General features: G+C 41.0%; 1 protein-coding gene across 1 annotated transcript in view; it reads right to left on the minus strand.

Annotated features, from left to right (window-relative positions):
* Nucleotides 1-19,708, minus strand: part of NDC1 (NDC1 transmembrane nucleoporin) — a 66,359-nt gene that overhangs the window by 6,427 nt on the left and 40,224 nt on the right. Inside the window, exons 14-17 of the mRNA XM_032136683.2 lie at nt 18,885-18,935; nt 14,438-14,501; nt 12,553-12,653; nt 1,010-1,170 (exon numbers count right to left, since the gene is read on the minus strand). Of these exons, the coding sequence (XP_031992574.1) occupies nt 1,010-1,170; nt 12,553-12,653; nt 14,438-14,501; nt 18,885-18,935 (377 nt within the window). The remainder of the gene's footprint in view (nt 1-1,009; nt 1,171-12,552; nt 12,654-14,437; nt 14,502-18,884; nt 18,936-19,708) is intronic.

The following is a 19,708-nucleotide window of genomic DNA, read 5'->3' on the forward strand; positions in this document are numbered from 1 at the left end:
ATTTCAGGTTCATGTTTAATACGCATGTGCTATCAGGCAAGTTTTAACATCTCTATGCCTCAGTTTTCATATCTGTACAATTATGATAATTTCTACACTTCACAGGGTCTTTGAAAAGAGTAAATGAAAAAACACAAAGTTCTAAGTGTATTGTCTAGAATAGCACTATCTGATAAAATTTTCTAGAATTAGGGGAAGATTTTATACTTCTGTTGTCCAATACAGTAGCTACTAAATACATGTAGTTATTAAGTACTTCAAATGTGGCTAGGGTGACTGACAAATTGAATTTTTAACTTTGTTTAACTTTAATTTAAATTGGAAGTCTTAAACTATTCATTGATTGCATACAAAAACAGCAGAGCAATCTCTCATGTCTTCTAAAGTTCATTTATAATTGTGATAAATATAAATATAGTTTAGTTACTAAGCTAGTATCCCTCATCCTGCCTAGCTAGATCATTTCACAAGAGGAAAGCAGTAAACATCAATAAAACTAAATATAAACAGGCTTGGCATTTGTGGTTTTCTCTCTGGTTCCGTTTCTCAAGGTGTTGTGATCTGTCGGTGTTTTTCCAGCATGAATCACAAAGCATCAGGGATTCATTTCTGGAATACTTTGCTCACCCCAAGTCTTCAGTTTGCTGACCAAGATATAACAATAGAATTAGTTTTAATATGCTTTTCTGGAAAGGTACTCGGGTTTTCTGCTCTTTTTTTCTCCCTTAAGGATCTTTTGGTAATTTAAAAATATACATATAATTAAATTTGCTGCATTTATAACTTTCTGTCTTCTTTTGTCCATTTGAAAGAAATCCCCAAAGCTTTATGATGGGCCAAATTTTAAAATATAAATATTAAGTCCACATCCAAGCTGTAAGTTCAAAGTGAGAATCATCAAGGTCCCAAAAGAACACTTTCAACACATGAGCCTTATCATTCCCCCACCTATTTCTAAGGAAAGCTCCCCAGAATAGGTATCATCATGGATCAAAACAGGTAAACTTACTTCAGATGTTCACCAAATGTAGTAGTTATTCGATAGATGGCAGTTTTTAGTGATGCTCTGAATGCAAATCTTAATGTTTTATATGAAGTGTCCACAAGGCTTCCTGAAATCCGGGGTGGTTTACTGGAAGCATGAGGAAGCTTAAAGAACTTGTCAACTGCCTACACCAAGAAAGAAAACACATCAGTTTAGATTATAAAGAAAGCCACCCTAGGCCAGGTGCTGTGGCTCACATGTGTAGTCCCAACACTTTGGAAGGACAAGGTGGGAGGACTGCTTGAGCCCAGGAGTTCCACTGTACTCCAGACTGGGCGACAGAGATCCTATCTCAAAAAAAATTAAGTTAAATTAAATTAAAAATAAAAAAAAAGTCACTTTAGTCCAAAGAATTAAGATTTGAGATAGATACAAATGGATATATACAGAGAGATATACACATATCTATAGATATGCTGTAACACATTTCTTATTGTAGATCACAGTCAAAATAGTTTCATAAACAATGCAATAGGGAGGCTGAGCTACTATGACAGTTACCAGGCCCCCCAAAAATCCAGACTTGCCCTTGGAAATGAAGCTATCATTCAATATCCTTGAAAATGCAAAGCTTGAAGTCAAACACTGATGTCCTACTCTGCTTATGATGTGACAGGCAGGAGGAGCTTCATTAAAAGACCTCAGCAAAAAAAAAAAGACCAAAACTTTATACTTTACAGAAATGGTTATTCATTAGTTTATCTGCCTTTTCAATTCAGATAAGGCATTTATGAGCAATGACAGATGATACTGTTACATCATGAGGTCCCCATGGAAAAATAAACTGACAAGATACAACGGTATAAGCATACTATTTACAGTTATGAATGTCACCACCAAAAGAACTGAAAACAAAAATAATTAAAATTATTTTTGCCATCATGTTCTTAATTTCAAGAGCTCTTTAACATCATCTGTTCTTTTTAATTTTAGCATCCTATTTTTGTTTCTAAGATGCAATGTCCTTTCTTATTTCTGAGGATTCTGATGACAGCTTTTTTGTTTTTTAGTTTCTTCCAAGCTGATTTTCCCCCTTTGCTCCCTTTAGTCTCCAACTTCTGCATGAGAGACTTTCCTCAGAAATCTAGTGATCCTCGTTCACAAATGCAAGTGGGACCTGCTAAAGAGCTGAGCACCAATTCTAAGTGCATGACTGGGGATTACAGACAAGCGGCTCTTCACAGTGGGTCATCTGCAGGGACTTCTGGGGGGTGAACCTTCAACTCAGTCACTTTAGGTCTTTCTTCTTGGACTGGTCAGAGTGCCCAAAGAAAAGTCTTCTAGTATCCTGACTATAGGGCCTGCCCCAGTGTTCTAAAGCCAAGTGGACACCAGGGCTTTTGAACTCATCCCTCTCCTTTAGTACAGCACCCACAACTCCCCCAGACTGGGTGCTCTACTCTCTCTTAAAGGATAAACCTCAGACTACAGTGGAGGAGGAGCAATTACCCCACAGCATAGGATCTAGGGATCTAACTAATTTTCAAACAGCTCTCACCCAAACCTCTTTATTTTGGGTACCTGTCCCTTCACCCTTGGTTCTAGAGTTACTTGGTGCTTCTCCCACCACCAATTTGAAATCTACCTCTGGAATCTGCTAAGTTAGCTATCTCAACCATCTGCTTTCCAGCTTTGAAAGTTCTGTTGCTATTATGTCCTCTCCTGTTTATGGATTTATGTATTATAAAATATCTTTTCTATAGTTTAATAGAGTTTTGGGGAAGGAACAAAATTTGATACATGTGTTCAGTCTGCCACGGTCACTTTAGTGTTATTTAATATTTCACTGAATTTCACTGAATTTACTGTTATTTAAGTATTTCACTGAATTTCAACTACTACCTAAAATTATCTCAAGCATGTTCCAGTCTTGGGAAACACTTTTAAAATACTGTGGGATGAAGTCTTTCCTGTTGAATGACTTACTAGATAAGCATACCACATATATTTCCTTGCTCTCCTTAAAAACATATTGTTCTATAATCCTTGAGTTTCAGGAAAACATATCTAGAATATCATCAACTGAACGTTCACAGTCTGAAATTCCTTTTTTTTTTTTTGAGACGGAGTCTCACTCTGTCATCCTGGCTGGAGTGCAGTGGCACGATCTCAGCACACTGCAACCTCTGCCTCCCTGGTTCAAGCGATCCTCCCACCTCAGCCTCCCTAGTAGCTAGGATTACAGGCATGCACCACCATGCCCAGCTAATTTATTGCTATTTTTAGTAGAGACAGGGTCTCACCATGTTGGCCAGGCTGGTCTCGAACTCCTGATCTCAAGTGATCTGCCTTCCCCGGTTTCCCAAAGTGCTGGGATTACAGGTGTGAGCTACCATGCCTGGTCCTGAAATTCCTCTTATATGATCAATTTCACCATCGTCATTAAAGTCTAGAGCTGCACTGTCCAATATGGCAGCCACTAGCCACATGTAGCTATTGAGCACCTGAAATGTGGCGGGTCTGAATTGAGATATGCTACAAAGTGAAAAACAAACACCAGATTTCTAAGAATTAGCATGTAAAAATGGATATAAAAGATCTCATTAGTAATTTTATCTTCATTACATGATAAAATGATACTACCTTAAATACTGGGTTAAATAAACTGTACTATTAATTTCACCTGTATTTTGTTAATGTATCTATCAGAAAATATAAGATTACATAGATGACTGCATTTTATTTCTATTGGACAGAACTGGTCTAGAGTGCTGCTGTCTCTCTGCATTTGTCTTCCAATGTGTCTCAGTAATTGTTTTTAACATATTGGCAATTTTCTTCCCTTTACCATGTGGACAGAAAATTTAAAAATTATGAATTATCAATTGTATTCAATGAAAACTTTAAAAAAGACTACAAAGATGTGTGTCTAGACTTTTTATATAGCTTTTCATGAAAAATCATGCACTACTACATGATTTTATCATTATTCTGTTTTCATATTAGTCTTTTTTATAACACAAGAATAACTAATGAGTAATGATAAAATAATTCCTAGGATAATCGATAGCAAATCGTTACAAGATAGTGAAAATGTACAATCACTAGATCTATAATATACCTTAGATTTTAAAAGGGCCCAACAGACCTACATGGATAATTGCAAGAGAATAAATTTTGTTGAATTTTTTTTTTTTTTAGAGACAGGGTCTCACTCTTTTAATCTGAAAGATCTTTTCTCCTGTATAAGAATTATCATGTGGCTGGATGCAGTGGCTCATGCCTATAATCTCAACACTTTGGGAGACCAAGGCAGGCAGATCACTTGAGCTCAGGAGTTCAAGAGCAGCCTGGGCAACATGGCAAGACCCTGTCTCTACTAAAAATACAAAAAAATTGTTGGGCATAGTGGTGCGTGCCTGTGGTCCCAGCTACTTGGGAGGCTGAGGGGGGAAGATCACTTAAGTCCAGTGTGTGATGTTGCAGTGACCAGTCAGGGTGATAGAGCAAGACTCTCTCGCAAAAAAAAAAAAAAAAAAAAAAAAAAAAAGTCATGTAGCATAGGAATAATGACAACAAAGTAGTAAGAGTTAACATTTAGTGAGCACCTAGTATGGGTCACACATGCCAAGGGCTTTACAGAGATAATCTCATGTATTCTTCACAACCCTATGAGGTAGCTAGCTACCATTATCATCACTCCCATCTTCCAGATATAAAAACTGATGTTTAGAGATTGCCATATATATTAGTTCTATAATATGCTTTTTTTTTTTTTTTTTTACATTTTATGCTTTCTGAAATGAAGGTATATGTTCCAATTAATGGCATCTTAGATTCGAAGAAATATAATAAATGTTATTTTCCAACTAGGAAATAGTAGAAGCTGGAATTCAGACACAAGTCAGTCTGACTCCAGATCTCACACTTTAGCACATCTGCCATACTGCCATTCTATCGTGAAAAAGGAGGTTAAGAAATGCAAAACTCTGCCAAGCTCTCCCAAAGGTAATCTAAAGGGTGGCCTGCAAAGGACTTGGGGTCCAAAACCCTAGTTTCCAGTTTTGACTCAACCATTTACTAGGTACAATCACGAATAAGTTGTACTAACACAGAAAATAGTTTCTGAAAGAGACTTCAGCATGCAAAATAAGCCTTCTTTTAACCTCACAGGGTTTTACAAAAAACATTTTTAAAGCATTTCTTTTGGAATACTACGCAAATGTTAGGTAAAACAGCATAGGACTTTACAGAAACCAAGAATAGACTCTGACGGGTACAGTGTTGGTCAAGGGTCTCTGGGTCTTCAAATCCACAGCTCTGGCCCTCAAGAATATTCCTTTCTTTCCCCCATTCCTCCTTCCTACCCCTACATTCTCCAGGAGCCATTAATTATCTCACATCTCTCTATCCCCTACTTGCAAGACTAGCTCAGATTCACCTGTCATACGTTCTCTGATGATCCTGCATTTCTTTTTTTCTTTTTTTGAGACGGAGTTTTGCTCTTGTTGCCCAGGCTGAAGAGCAATGGCACAATCACGGCACAATCGCAGCTCACCGCAACCTCTGCCCCCCAGGTTCAAGCGATTCTCCCACCTCAGCCTCCCGAGTAGCTGGGATTACAGGTGTCTGCCACCACGCCCGGCTAATTTTTTGTATTTTTAGTAGAGATAGGGTTTCACCATGTTGGCCAGGCTGGTCTCAAACTCCTGACCTCAGGTGATCCACCTGCCTCGGCCTCCCAAAGTCCTGGGATTACAGGCGTGAGCCACCGTGCCCAGCCTCATCCTGCATTTCTATGCACAGTGGCACTGTGGCACTGACTACAACTGTAGTTCTTTGTATGATTATCTGTTTTACATCCTGTAAGCTCCTGGATGGCAGGAACCCTGTCTTTTTCCATTCTGTATCGTATCACATGCTAATTGCTTGATAATTAAATAGTTACTGGAGGGATGGATCTGTGAATGGCATAAAGGTAAAACATCAATATTCCAAATATATCAAAATTTGACCTTCAAATGACAAGGCAAAAAATACAATAGATAGGGCTGATCAACTTCATTAGGATGACATCGGCCTTTCCACAGAAACCAAGGCTATCTAAAGAATGTAAAACATATTTTAAAGATGAAAAGGTTCTGGAGATGGATGGTGGTGATGACTGCATAACAATGTGAGTATATTTAATATCACAGAACCATACACTAAAAATTAGATTAAAAAGGTTAATTTTTATGTTATGTATATTTTACTAAGTTTAATTTTTTTTCTTTCTTTTTTTTTTTTTTTTAGAGACAGGGTCTCACTCCGTTGCCCAGCCTGGAGTACAATCACATAGCTCACTGCAGCCTCAAATTCCTGAGCTAAAGTGATCCTTCGGCCCCAGCCTCCCAAGTAGCTGGAACTATAAGCTAGCATCATCACACCTGGCTAATTTTTAAAAATTTTTTTATAGACACTGTCTCACTATGTTGCCCTGGCTGGTCTAGAACTCCTGACCTCAAGCTATCCTCCTCAGCCTGCCAAAACTCTGGGATTAAAGGCATGAGCTGACGCACTTAGCCAAAAAAATTTTAATTATAAAATATATCATTTTGGTTCCTAACATTTTGTATGTAAGCACCCTTTTTAAAAACAACAATAAAATCCTGTGGACTTCCAGAGGATAATACTTGTCCATCCACTGATAAAGGAAATAACTACTACGAACTCAGCAATGCTTTCAAATGAATTTGTATTTTAATTAACCAAAACAGCATGTAAAAACCTCTGAGAAAACAGCTGCAAGCATGTTGGAGAAATGGTAATCATTCGAATGAAAGTACATATGTCCCTTATAATAACAGTGATCTCCAGGATGATCTGGCCACTGGCTGAAACCACTGAGCTAGCTAGCATATCCATCACCCTACTCCTTGCCCTCTGAACAGTTTGAAGAATGAAAGGCTCCCCTTCCCTTTCACATTTTGCCTTTAATGATTCAGTGAAATGGCTGATGTTATTGATACTGAAAAGTAAAACAAAAGGATAGAACAGTTCCACACAATTGTTCCTTAGTAACACCCAGAAGCCAGTAATGTACAACTTGCCTTAAATTACAGAGATACTTAAACTTACTCTCTTCACTTTGATCCCTTCTAGACCAAAGAACAGAAAGCCAAAACTATATAACAGGGATCATATGAGTCACATCACATTCCTGCCTCTCAAAACAAAAAGATGGTTTGGGAGCATTTTAATCAACTCATTGCATCAAAATTGTCACTAAATTTAAGCCCCAAAACAGAAGTCTTCGTCCACTGAACCAGCAATGATGCAATCCAGCAGCCATCCAACAAGCATTTAATAAGTGCCTGTCATTTGCCAGGTACTATATCAGATGATGGGAATAGAGGCGAGACAAAGTCCCCACCTCTACTCTAGCTAATATGAAGAGGAGACAATAAAAGTCAGTAAAGACAAATAAAGTGTTGAGGGGGGAGTTATAGAGTAGAGCCAGACCAAAGGAGAAAAATATGTTCTAGACAAAAAAGGAAAACAAAAGGCAGCATGTGCAGTTACAGTCAAGTTAAGAAAATAAGATATATTTGGTGGGAGGCAGAGACTGAATAGTCTATGGTAGTTATAAGAGCAGAGGACTCATGGGAATAGCAGAGTGGCTGGAATCAGAGCACGAAGTAACTCAGTTGAGAGTCCATAGGGGCAAGAGGATGTAATAATTCAGGACAAAAATGCCAAGATCCTGAAGCAAGGCAGGAAGGGTCGGCAAGAGAATGGGTGGGTAGTGGAACTGCCACGCGTGTGCAGCTCAAGGACATGGGGACAAAGGAGTCGAAGGAACTGGTAATAAAGTGGTTGAAATAATAGACCACAAGGTCTAAACTGGATACAGAAAGGCATATACGTAGTCAGGAGGGAGCTGAAAGACAAAGAACATGGGGAAAAGTAACTGGAAATCCTGGTAGGATCAAAGAAACTGTGCAGAAGCAGCAAGGACATGAAAGGGCTGTGCCTGGAGAAGGGATCTTACATTGGGTCCACAGACCTAAGGGAAAAATTCAGGGGGTACAAACTTGAATTACACATTTATCTTTACTAAGATCTAATTAAAATCTAGCATTTCCTTCAACTATGAATGTAAGCAACAAATCGTAGTAGCATTAGCAGTTCCTGTGACTTTGTCACCAACAGAAATCACCAATATCTCCATATCCCAATATGACTGTTATAGTTATCTTGAAATATCATTCATCTTATCCCTACCTCAAAATAAGTTATTGGACTCACTGACAGATCTTGTTATGTAATGCAATAATTAAAAACCACATATTACTATATCATAAATTTAACATCTTGATAATTTCAATATAACTGATTTCCTTTCTAATCCTAAGCACTTTATGCATTTAAGAACATGATTCTGAGAAGTCCATGGGCTTCAACAGACTGCCAAAGGAATCTTTGGAACAAAAACATTTAAAGACTCTAGCTTACAGGGTAGAATCCTGGAGTTTCAAACTCTGGCGGTGCAATATTCAGGGGATAATTGGGCCTAGGTGATAGCTGTGGGTTGAGAGGGTATACAAATGGGTAGTGAAGAGGAAGAAGTCAAAGAATTATGCAGACAGGGTGTGGGGCAGATTACCCACACAGACTGAATTACTCATTACAATCAACCTCAGGATGTAGAGTGGAAAAAAAAAAGACTGTGAGGCAGTTTGCAAAATTTGATGATGGGAGAGCATGACCAAAAGGTTGGCCATGATGTGGCTTAAGGGAAAACAGACATTATAAGCCTCATATAAGGAGGAGTTTTTTACTGAGAAGCTAAGTATCAGGTCACTGGTCCTGTTCTCTTTGTTCCATCTTTTCTCAACATCCAAAAATATGCTTCTTTGCCTCGTTCTACTCTGCCCCTCGAAAGTAATTCTCCATTCCAACTCCCCTGTTTCTAAGTAAATAGGGCCTGCTATGACTTAAATTTGTCACCCAAAAGCATGTGCTGGAAACTTAATCCCCAATGCAGCAGTGTTGAGAGGTGGGGCCTAATGGGAGGTGCTTAGGTCAGGAGGACTCCACTCTCAATAATGAATTAATGCAGATTATAGAGGGGTTTAATACTGTGAGTTCGATCTCTTGCTCTCTCTTGTTCAGGTGATCCCTTCTGCCATGTTATGATTCAGCAAGAATGCCCTCACCAGATGCAGCCCCTCAATCTTGAACTTCCCAGCCTCTAGGACCATGAGACAAATTAAGTTTCTGTTCGTTATAAATGACCTAGTCTGTGGTATTCTGTTATAGTGGCATGAAACAGAGAAAGACAGGGCTTGACCTTTTGACAAATCTGTAATTCCTATCTTCCTACTCAAAGGTATGAATGACTATAATCAAACAGATTGCTTTCCTTCTAACCAACTATGAAGAACTAGAAATTCTGATGGTGGTGGAGGTAAGAGCAGAGCAATTTTGGTATAGAATACCCCTAGGGCAGGCGGTGTGATCTTTATGAAATCAATTCAGTGAGTTTTAACCAGCATTTTAAAAAATGAAATAGAATGAAAAATATTAAAATGCACTACACATAGTAAAAGGTGAGTACTGGAATCCTTTATTTCTGTTATCTACACACACACACACACACACACACACACACACACACACACACACTATATTCTGAGTCTAATGTAAATGTACTGCAGATCGCAGTCCAAAAAGTTTGAAAGCCACAGTTCTAAGGGTAGAATCATTCTCTCTGAAGAAAGAATAAGGGATGTGGATCAAGCCAGGCGCGGTGGCTCACGCCTGTATCAATCCCAACACTTTGGGAGGCCGAGGCAGGTGGATTACCTGAGGTCAGGAGTTTGAGACCAGCTTGGCCAACATGGTGAAACCCCATCTCTACTAAAAATACATAAATCAGGCCGGGCGCAGTGGCTCACGCCTATAATCCCAGCACTTTGGGAGGCCGAGGTGGGTGGATCACGAGGTCAGGAGACCAAGACCATCCTGGCTAACACGGTGAAACCCCATCTCTACTAAAAATACAAAAATTAGCCGGGCATGGTGGCAGGCACCTGTAGTCCCAGCTACTCGGGAGGCTGAGGCAGGAGAATGGTGTGAACCTGGGAGGTGGGGCTTGCAGTGAGCTGAGATCACACCACTGCACCCCAGCCCGGGAGAAAGAGCAAGACTCCGTCTCAAAAAAAAAAAAAAACAACATAAATCAGCTGGGCATAGTGGCATGCACCTGTACTCCCAGCTACTCGGGAGGCTGAGGCAGGAGAATCACTTGAACCCGAGATACGGAGGTTGCAGAGAGCTGAGATCACGCCACTGCACTGCGCTCCAGCCTGGGTAACAGAGCAAAGACTCCGTCTCAAAAAAAAAAAAAGCAGGGGAGGGATGTGGATCTGTAGCTTTTTCCAGGGTCTACTGCACTGCTAATGCCCTGCAATCAGACTGGGTTCTAGTCCCAGCTCTGCCACCTAGGAGATTGTGTGTGAGATCTGAGGTAAGTCGCTGCACTACTAAGCCTCCTTCATCTATTAAAAAAGGGCGAAAACACTTCCACTTTGCTGACTGCACGAGATAGTCATAAAGATCAAATAATAATAACACATTACTCTAGACTATAAGCACTGTACCATTATTGCTATTTTAACTACACTGCCAGAGTGACAAAAAATAATGTTATGACCATCAAAGATATGCCCAAATCATGGTCATCCTATTGTGCAGTCAGATAAACCAAATACTGGAAGCTGCAGGGAATTACTAGGAAACTATTTATTTACAAAATGGCACTTGGGAAAGAGTACAAATAATAAAACTATCCATGCAGACACACACATCTCAAGTAACATACATGAGAAGGTACTCAGAAAAAGTGCTCAAAGCAAAAGAATCACTGGTTTTGATGGGTAAGATTTTCTAATCAGTAAAATGAATTGAGTGTTAAAGAAAGAAATGGAGAAGTATATTTTCTCTTCATTATCTTTTATTTTTTTGAGACAGGGTCTCACTCTGTCACCCAGGCTGGAGTGCAATGGCATAATTTTGGCTCACTGCAACCTCTACCTCCTGACTTCAAGTGGTTCTCCCCCGTCAGCCTCATAAGTAGCTGGGACTACAGGTGCACACCACCACACCCTGCTAATTTTTTAAAATTTTTTTGTAGAGACGGAGTTTCATCATGTTGCCCAGGCTTCTCTTCATATCTTAAATGGTTTCCCAAGACCAAAAGATGCACCAGTTATCATTTAAGCCTAGTTCAATTCCACTTCCTTCAGAAGGCCTACTATATACACCAGATGCTATTTTTATTTATTTATTTATTTATTTACTTTTGAGACAAGGTCTTGCTCTGTGGTCCAGGCTGGAGTGCAGTGGCACGATCTCCACTCACTATAACCTCCGCCTCCTGGGTTCAAGCAATTCTCCTGCCTCAGCTTCCCGAGTAGCTGGGACTACAGGCTCACACCACTGCACCCAGCTAATTTTTCTATTTTTTTGTAGAGATAGGGTTTTACCATGTTGCCCAGACTGGTCTTGAACTCCTGAGCTCAGGTGATCCGCCCACCTCAGCCTCCCAAAGTGTTGGGATTATAGGTACAAGCCACTGCACCTGGCCTCCAGATGCTATCTCTAAATGCCTCCAGCCCCTAGTGTTTATAGCTGTCATGTGACATGTAACTAATATTATAAAGTGACATAAAAAGTACCAAGTACCATGAAGTTAGAAAAAGAAGCCTACTGCAAAGCAGAAAGCATGTGTTTTATTTTTTGCCCTTCTTTAAGTCTAGGACCAAGAAAACCTATTAGTTAAAACTAGCCATCAAGCCTGGTGATAGGCATCTACTGGCCTCAGTTCTTGAGCCTCAACCCAATAGGGCACTTAACTATATGGGTCATTTAATCACAGGTCACTTTCGGCAGCTACAAATTGTGTAAGGATTTCCTTTTGTCAGTGAACAGAAGTCTAGTATTTTAAACAATGTGTTTAATGCCAGAGGCATATCCTACAGGTTTAGTATACTTTCTTTTTCTGTTTCTGTAAAATTTTATAAGCAGATAAAAAGTTTTCTCTTCCTAAACTATCTTTTAGTTTTGTTTTTTAAAATAAGAGACAGGGTCTCGCTCTGTTACCCAGGCTGCAGTGCAGTGGTGAAATCGTAGCTCACTGCAGCCTCAAACTCCTGGCTCCAATGATCCTCCCACCTCGGACTCCTGAGTAGCTGGGACTACCAGCATACACCACCATGGCCAGGTAATTTTTTATTTTTTGTAAAAACCGAGTCTTGCCATGTTGCTTAGGCTGATCTCAAACTCTCCACCTCAAGCGACCCTCCGGCCTCAGCCTCCCAAAGCGCTAGGATTACAGGCATGAGCCACACCGGCCTCTTTTCTGTTTTTTAGATTGTAATCTCCTGAGGGTGAAAAAGTATCATTATTTTAACTTCCGATATGTTTTGTCACTCGATAAATGTGATATATAGGAAACAAACAAAGCACTGGGTGGGAGGGGAAGATGACCTCTAACCCCTCCCAACCCACGGATTTCTTACCTCTTGCAGCGTCAACAAAGTATTAAGGATAGCTGGTAGTGTAGTCTGGACAACTCCAAACCTATCCTCTGTAAATGATGCTGCTACTAAGTGCGACAGACCTCAAGGGAAAAAGAAAAAAGGTTAAAAGTGAATCAAAATTAGGCAAAACTATTTGAAATACATCTATTTTAGGAAGGATTAATATTCTGAATATAAGAAGAAATAAAGGCTGGGCACAGTGGCTCACACCTGTAATCCTAGCACTCTGGGAGGCTGAGGCGGGCAGATCGCTTGAGCCCAGGAGTTCGAGACGAGCCTGAGCAACATGGTGAAACCCCTTCTCTACAAAAAATACAAAATTAGCCAGGTGTGGCGCCACAAAGCTATAGCCCCAGCTACTCGGGAGGCTGAGGTGAGAGGATTACTGGAGCCCAGGAGGCAGAGGTCGAAATTAGCCAAGATCACACCACTGCACTCCAGCCTGGGCAACAGAGTGGGACTGTCTCAAAAATAAAAAGTAAAAAAAAAAAAATACATAAATAAAGGGAGGAGCAATTCAATAGAAAAATGGGCAAAAAAATTGGAATAGGCACTGAAAAAAGTACTCAATTGAATTAGTTATGAATAAAATAACAGTCTCTGGCTTTACATTCTATTAGGAAGAAAATTTTAAAAATAATATAGTGTTGGGTAATGATATGTGCCAGGAAAAAAAAAAAAAACAAAAAACCATGTGGTAAGGGCATACAGTATTCTCTGAAAAGAGGATACTTTTCAGAGAATGGTCAGGAAAGGCCTCTGAGCAACATTTAAGCCCTGAGAAGGCTGCATCTATAAGATGAAAAAAAACAGCTCTTTAACAACTAAGTTTTCATATTTAACATAAGTTAACATAAGTTAAAAACAATCTATCTGTTGCACGTTTTTGAAGTAGAGAAAGAGATAAAAGAATCCAGGCTCAACAGCCTGGGCAACATAGCAAGACCCTGTCTCTATATAAAAAATACAAAACTTAGCTGGGCGTGGTGGCATGCACCTGTAGTCCAAACTACTCAGGAGGCTGAGGGAGGAGGATTGCATAAACCCAGGAGTTCAAGGTTGCAGTGAGCTATGATCATGCCATTGAACTCCAGCTTGGGAGACACAGCAAGACTCCATCTCTTCAAACAAACAAACAAAAAGACTACGTTTTTTTTTTTTTTTTGAGATGGAGTTGTGCTATTTGTTACCCAGGCTGGAGTGCAGTGGCATGATATCGACTCACTGCAACCTCTGCCTCCCGGGTTCAAGCGATTCTCCGGTCTCAGCCTCCCGAGTAGCTGGGATTACAGGTGCATGCCAGCATGCCCGGCTAATTTTTGTATTTTAGTAGAGAAGGGATTTCACCGTGCTGGCCAGGCTGGTCTCGAACTCCTGACCTCAGGTGATCCGCCTGCCTCCGCCTCCCAAAGTGCTAGGATTACAGGCGTGAGCCACTGCAACCGGCCCAAAAAATTTTTTTAAAACAAAAATTAACAGGGCGTGGTGGTATGCAACTGTGGCCCCACCTACTCAGGAGGCTGAGGTGGATTGCTTGAGCCCAGGAGGTCGAGGATACAGTGAGCTGTGTTCATACCACTGCACTCCAGCCTGGACAACAGAGCAAAACCCTGTCTCAAAAAAAAAAAAAAAAAAAAAAAGAACCTAGGCTCAGTTTCTCTGCTTACATACAAGAAAAAATTGTGCCCACATCAAAATACGCCTAAATATATTTTTCAAAATGATCTATATAAAACAAAGATATAAAAACGAATCTGTACATTCAAAGACTGAGATCAAGGACCAGAACTGCCCTTTCATGGATTATACTTCAATATTTAACTGACAATTAAAATCATAGTTACAGTTCACAGCCATTGCTTACCTTCTAATGCCCAAATATGCATTTGGGCATCTGAAAAAACAGCCTGAATGGATGCCTCTGGGTGCTACAAATAAAAACAAAACATTCAAGTGAATTCCCCTGAGCGAAAACTCCATTATTTCCTTTAATTAAATATGTAGACTACAAAACAAAAAATTCACAGCTGCCTCTCAAGAATTAAAATTTAAAATAAATTCTTTTATATTTAACTTGATAATTACTCATTTAACTACAATAAAGCACTCTACCATCAACTCATTGTGTGGCCCTGGCCAAGTCTCTAAATCTCTGTGTCTCAGTTTCTAATTTAAAGTTACATATACTCAACCTACCTCGGAGGATCAGTTCTTTCTTTTTTTTTTTTTTGAGACGGAGCCTCGCTGTCGCCCAGGCTGGAATGCAGTGGTGTGATCTCGGCTCACTGCAGGCTCCGTCCCCCGGGGTTCACGCCATTCTCCTGCGTCAGCCTCCCGCGTAGCTGGGACTGCAGGTGCCCACCACCTCGCCTGGATAATTTTTTGTATTTTTGGTAGAGACGGGGTTTCACCGTGTTAGCCAGGATGGTCTCGATCTCCTTACCTCGTGATCTGCCCGCCTCGGCCTCCCAAAGTGCTGGGATTACAGGCGTGAGCCACCGCGCCCGGCCGGAGGATCAGTTCTGAGATCACTTAAGAGAATGGTTACAGAAACTCTTTTTAAAAAACTTGGCTGGGGCTGGGTGCAGTGGCTCATGCCTGTAATCCCAGCACTTTGTGAGGCAGAGGCAGGTGGATCACGAGGTCAGGAGTTCGAGACAAGCCTGGCCAACATAGTGAAACCCTGTCTCTACTAAAAATACAAAAAATTAGCTGGGCATGGTGGCAGGCACCTATAATCCCAGCTACTCAGGAAGCTGAGGCAGAAGAATCGCTTGAACCTGGGAGGCAGAGGTTGCAGTGAGCTGAGATCGTGCCATTGCACTCCAGCCTGGGCAACAAGAGTGAAACTCCATCTCAAAAAAAAAAAAAAAAAAGAAAGAAAAAATTTTTGGCTGGGCGTGGTGGCTCATGCCCGTAATCCCAGCACTTTGGGAGGCCAAGGTGGGTAGATCATTTGAGATCAGGAGTTTGAGACCAGCCTGAGCAACATGCTGAAACCCCATCTCTACTAAAAATACAAAAATTAGCTAGGTGTGGTGGCACGCGCCTGTAATCCCAGCTATTTGGGAGGCTGAGGGAGGAGAATTGCTTGAATCCAGGAGGTCGAGATTGCAGCGAACCAAGATCATACCAGTGCATTCCAGCCTGGGATGGCTGGACGTGGTGGCTCACGCATGTAATCCCAGCACTTTGGGAAGCCGAGGTGGGTGGATCACCTGAGGTCAGGAGTTCGAGACCAGTCTGGCCAACATGGCAAAACCCTGTCTCCACTAAAAATAGAAAAATTAGCTGGGCGTGGTGGCATGTGCCTGTAGTCCCAGCTACTTGGGAGGCTGAGGCAGGAGAATCGCTTGAACCCGGGAGGCAGAGGTTGTAATGAGCTGAGAGCGCGCCACTGCACTCCAGCCTAGGCGACAAGAGCGAAACTCCGTCTCAAAAAAAAAAACCCCAAAAAACCAAAATAAATAAAATAAAAAATAAAAATAAAAAAATTGGCTGGGCGCAGTGGCTCACGCTGGTAATCCCAGCACTTTGGGAGGCTGAGGAGGGCCAATAACCTGAGGTCAGGAGTTTGAGACCAGCCTGGTCAACGTGGTAAAACTCCGTCTCTACTAAAAATACAAAAAATTAGCCCACGTGGTGGTGCACGCCTGTAGTCCCAGCTACTTGGGAGGCTGCAGTGGGGGAATCGCTTGAACCCGGGAGGCAGAGGTTGCAGTGAGTTGAGATCACGCCACTGCCCTTCAGCCTGAGCGACAGAGCAAGACTTCGTCTCAAAAAAATAAATAAATAAATAAAAACAACAACAACAACAACAAAACTGCCTACTTGTTATCTCTTTTAAATTGTCTACCCTCAACCCCACTCAAAGAAAAACCGCCTAACCTTCATTTAAAAAATGTTTTTATTTGTACAAATTTATAGAGTACATGTGAAATTTTGTTACATGTATATAATGCATGATGATCAAGTCACGGCATTTTGGGTATCTATCACCTGAGTATAATACGTTTTTGTTAACTGTAATCATCCTACTCTGGTATCAAACATTGGATTTATTCCTTCTAACTGTATATTTGTACCCTTTAACCTACTTCTCTCCATACTACTCCTGCCCTCTACCCACCCTTCCCCGTCTGTTCCTTCCACTCTACTCCCATGTGATCAAATGTTTTAGCCTCCATATGTAAGAAGAACATGCAATATTTACCTTATTTCACTTAAGATTACGATGTCCGGCCGGGCGCGGTGGCTCACGCCTGTAATCCCAGCACTTAGGGAGGCTGAGGCAGGCGGATGACGAGGTCAGGAGATCGAGACCATCCTGGCTAACACGGTAAAACCCCGTCTCTACTAAAAATACAAAAAATTAGCCGGGCGTGGTGGCGGGCGCCTGTAGTCCCAACTACTCGGGAGGCTGAGGCAGGAGAATGGCGTGAACCTGGGAGGCAGAGCTTGCGGTGAGCCCAGATCGCGCCACTGCACTCCAGACTGGGCGATAGAGCAAGACTCCATCTCAAAAAAAAAAAAAAAAAAAAAAGATTATGATGTCCAATTCTATCCATGTTGCTGTGAATGACACAATTTCACGCTGCCTAACCTTCTTTAACATACCACCATGGAATAGTGTGGAACAATTGGTCCATTTGAACAAATGCTGTCTTTGGTTATGTACCCAATGAAGCCTACTAAGTACCATACAACAAGTCTATTAAGTTACATTTTTTAACATCAAATAGCAGCAGTGTCTACAATTTATCATATAATAGATCCACCTGCAAAACTGGGATCAAAATTAGCCTTTCACTTTCCAGAAAACAGGAGATCTTGGTCACCATGTGGTCTGCCACTTACTGTCTCTGTGCCCTTAGGCCACATGACTCCTCTGAGTCTCAGGTTTCCTTATCTGTAAAATGAGGATAAAAAGACATATCTCACAGGAATGCTGTTAGAATTAAATGAGGGAACTGAAGCAAAAACAGAGTATGGCACACATGAGACACTCATGGTGAGTTATTTTCCCCTTCTTCTTTTTTGAGACGGAGTCTCGCTCTTTCGCCCAGGCCGGACTGCAGTGGCTCTATCTCAAGCTCACTGCAAGCTCTGCCTCCCGGGTTCACACCATTCTCCTGCCTCAGCCTCCCGAGTAGCTGGGACTACAGGCACCTGCCACCACGCCCGGCTAATTTTTTGTATTTTTCATAGAGACAGGGTTTCACCATGTTAGCCAGGATGGTCTCGATCTCCTGACCTCGTCATCCGCCTGCCTTGGCCTCCAAAAGTGCTGGGATTACAGGCGTGAGCCACCGCGCCTGGCCTTTCCCCTTCTTTTGAAACCAACCACTGAAGTAAAACTTCAGATAATCCCTCTTCCTTTTGGTGGAAGACAAGACACCTTCCTCTAATGGGCAGCCCAGGGTGGATTATTTTTTGGTAAAGGTAATGGCTAGTTGGGTGGATCGTCCCTTCCACCATAGTGGAAAAGCAGTTTCAAGCCCCTGAAATGACTGTGTTATGTGTTATCTATATTCTATTAGGGCTGCTCAGACCTCTTTTTCCACCAGAGTATGACTCCCAAATAATCAATATAACAGATGCCAATATAAACTTTCGCTTGAAGGTATTAATGGAGTGAGTGTGATATTAGATAATACTGCAATATCTGCAGAAAGAGAGGCTAGATTTTAAAAGCTAAAAACAAAAATTCTTTCCCCTACATAGGGGCAAAGGTTTTGCACATCAAAGGATTAAATAAAGACACAACAGTCGTAGCCAGCAAAAACAGGAATGAATCTTTAGCTTCTACAACTGAGATTTACTCTCCTGTGGCAGCTGGAACAGCTAATACACAAGTTGGGAAGTCATTTCATGTGTGGTCTGAATTATAACTTTTTATTCATCATAAATTTAACATCTGTGATATCATCATCTCTCTTTTGAACACCAAATTGGTCACAAAGATGCTAGCAGGACATGAGCCAAGAAGCACCAGATAGCCACACAAATTTGTTCACTTTGTGAAGATCCAGACAGCAGGAAGGGGTCTGTGTTGCCCACCAGCAAAAAGCTGCCAGCAGCCAAGAGACTCGAGAGGCAACTAGAGAGTCAAGCTTCAGAAGCCACTGAAGTGAGATGTGTGTCTAGGGCAACTATTGTTAAAACGGAGGGTCAGTGAAGCACTATGCAAAGCTGCCTGGCTTGCTAGGATTAAGCTATAAAATATTTACAAGTCAGATCCTATCTGCTACTTTATTTCACATTTCATTTCCTCCCTCCCCATTTCCAATGCTATAACCACATATTCTTACCTTACTGAAAAAGTACATTATCAACACCCGTTTTGACAAGAAATTCTTAATCTGAGTGGGAAAAAAGGAAGAATTAACACATTTACCTTTTAAATTCTATTCAAATATAACACAGTTCCTAGTTCTTCCAGACACTAACTTAAATGAAAAAATGAAACACTTCACATCTTGTGGGCAAAGAATAATAATACTTAAACAATATGCCATGTAACTAAATACCTTTGTACTATAAATTGGATAACCAAGATGAGCCAACTAATCTAAACTGTATTCCATGTATACACATTTAACCCCCAAATTAGAGCCCCGACATAAAAAAAAAAATTAATTAATTCTAAGTGGTTTTGGTGAAATCTTTTTCTTTTTTTTTTTTTATTTCAGAAACAGGGTCTCACTTTGTCACCCAGGCTGGAGTGCAGTTATATGATCACAGCTTACTGCCACCTCAAATTCCTAGGCTCAACAGATCCTCCCACCTCAGCCTCCTGCGTAGCTGGGACTACAGGCATACCATCACGCCCGGTTAATTTTTAAATGTTTTTGTACAGACAGGGTCTCATCATCTTGCCCAGGCTGGTCTCAAACTCCTGGGCTCAAGCAACCCTCTCACCTCAGCCTCCCAAAGTGCTAGGATTACAGACTGGAGATATTTTTCAAGGCCATATTATTTCTCAATTCTCTATAACTGTCCTGCCCTTTAACCTTTTAATACCCAAAAAAAGAGTATGTTTCTCTCACAGGGAAAAAAAAATCCTTTTTTTTTTTTTTTTTTTTTTTTGAGACAGGGTCTCACTCTATCACCCAGGCTGGAGTGCAGTGGCACG

The sequence above is a fragment of the Hylobates moloch genome, unplaced genomic scaffold, assembly GCF_009828535.3.
Source record: "Hylobates moloch isolate HMO894 unplaced genomic scaffold, HMol_V3 SCAFFOLD_18, whole genome shotgun sequence".
Classification (NCBI taxonomy): domain Eukaryota; kingdom Metazoa; phylum Chordata; class Mammalia; order Primates; family Hylobatidae; genus Hylobates; species Hylobates moloch.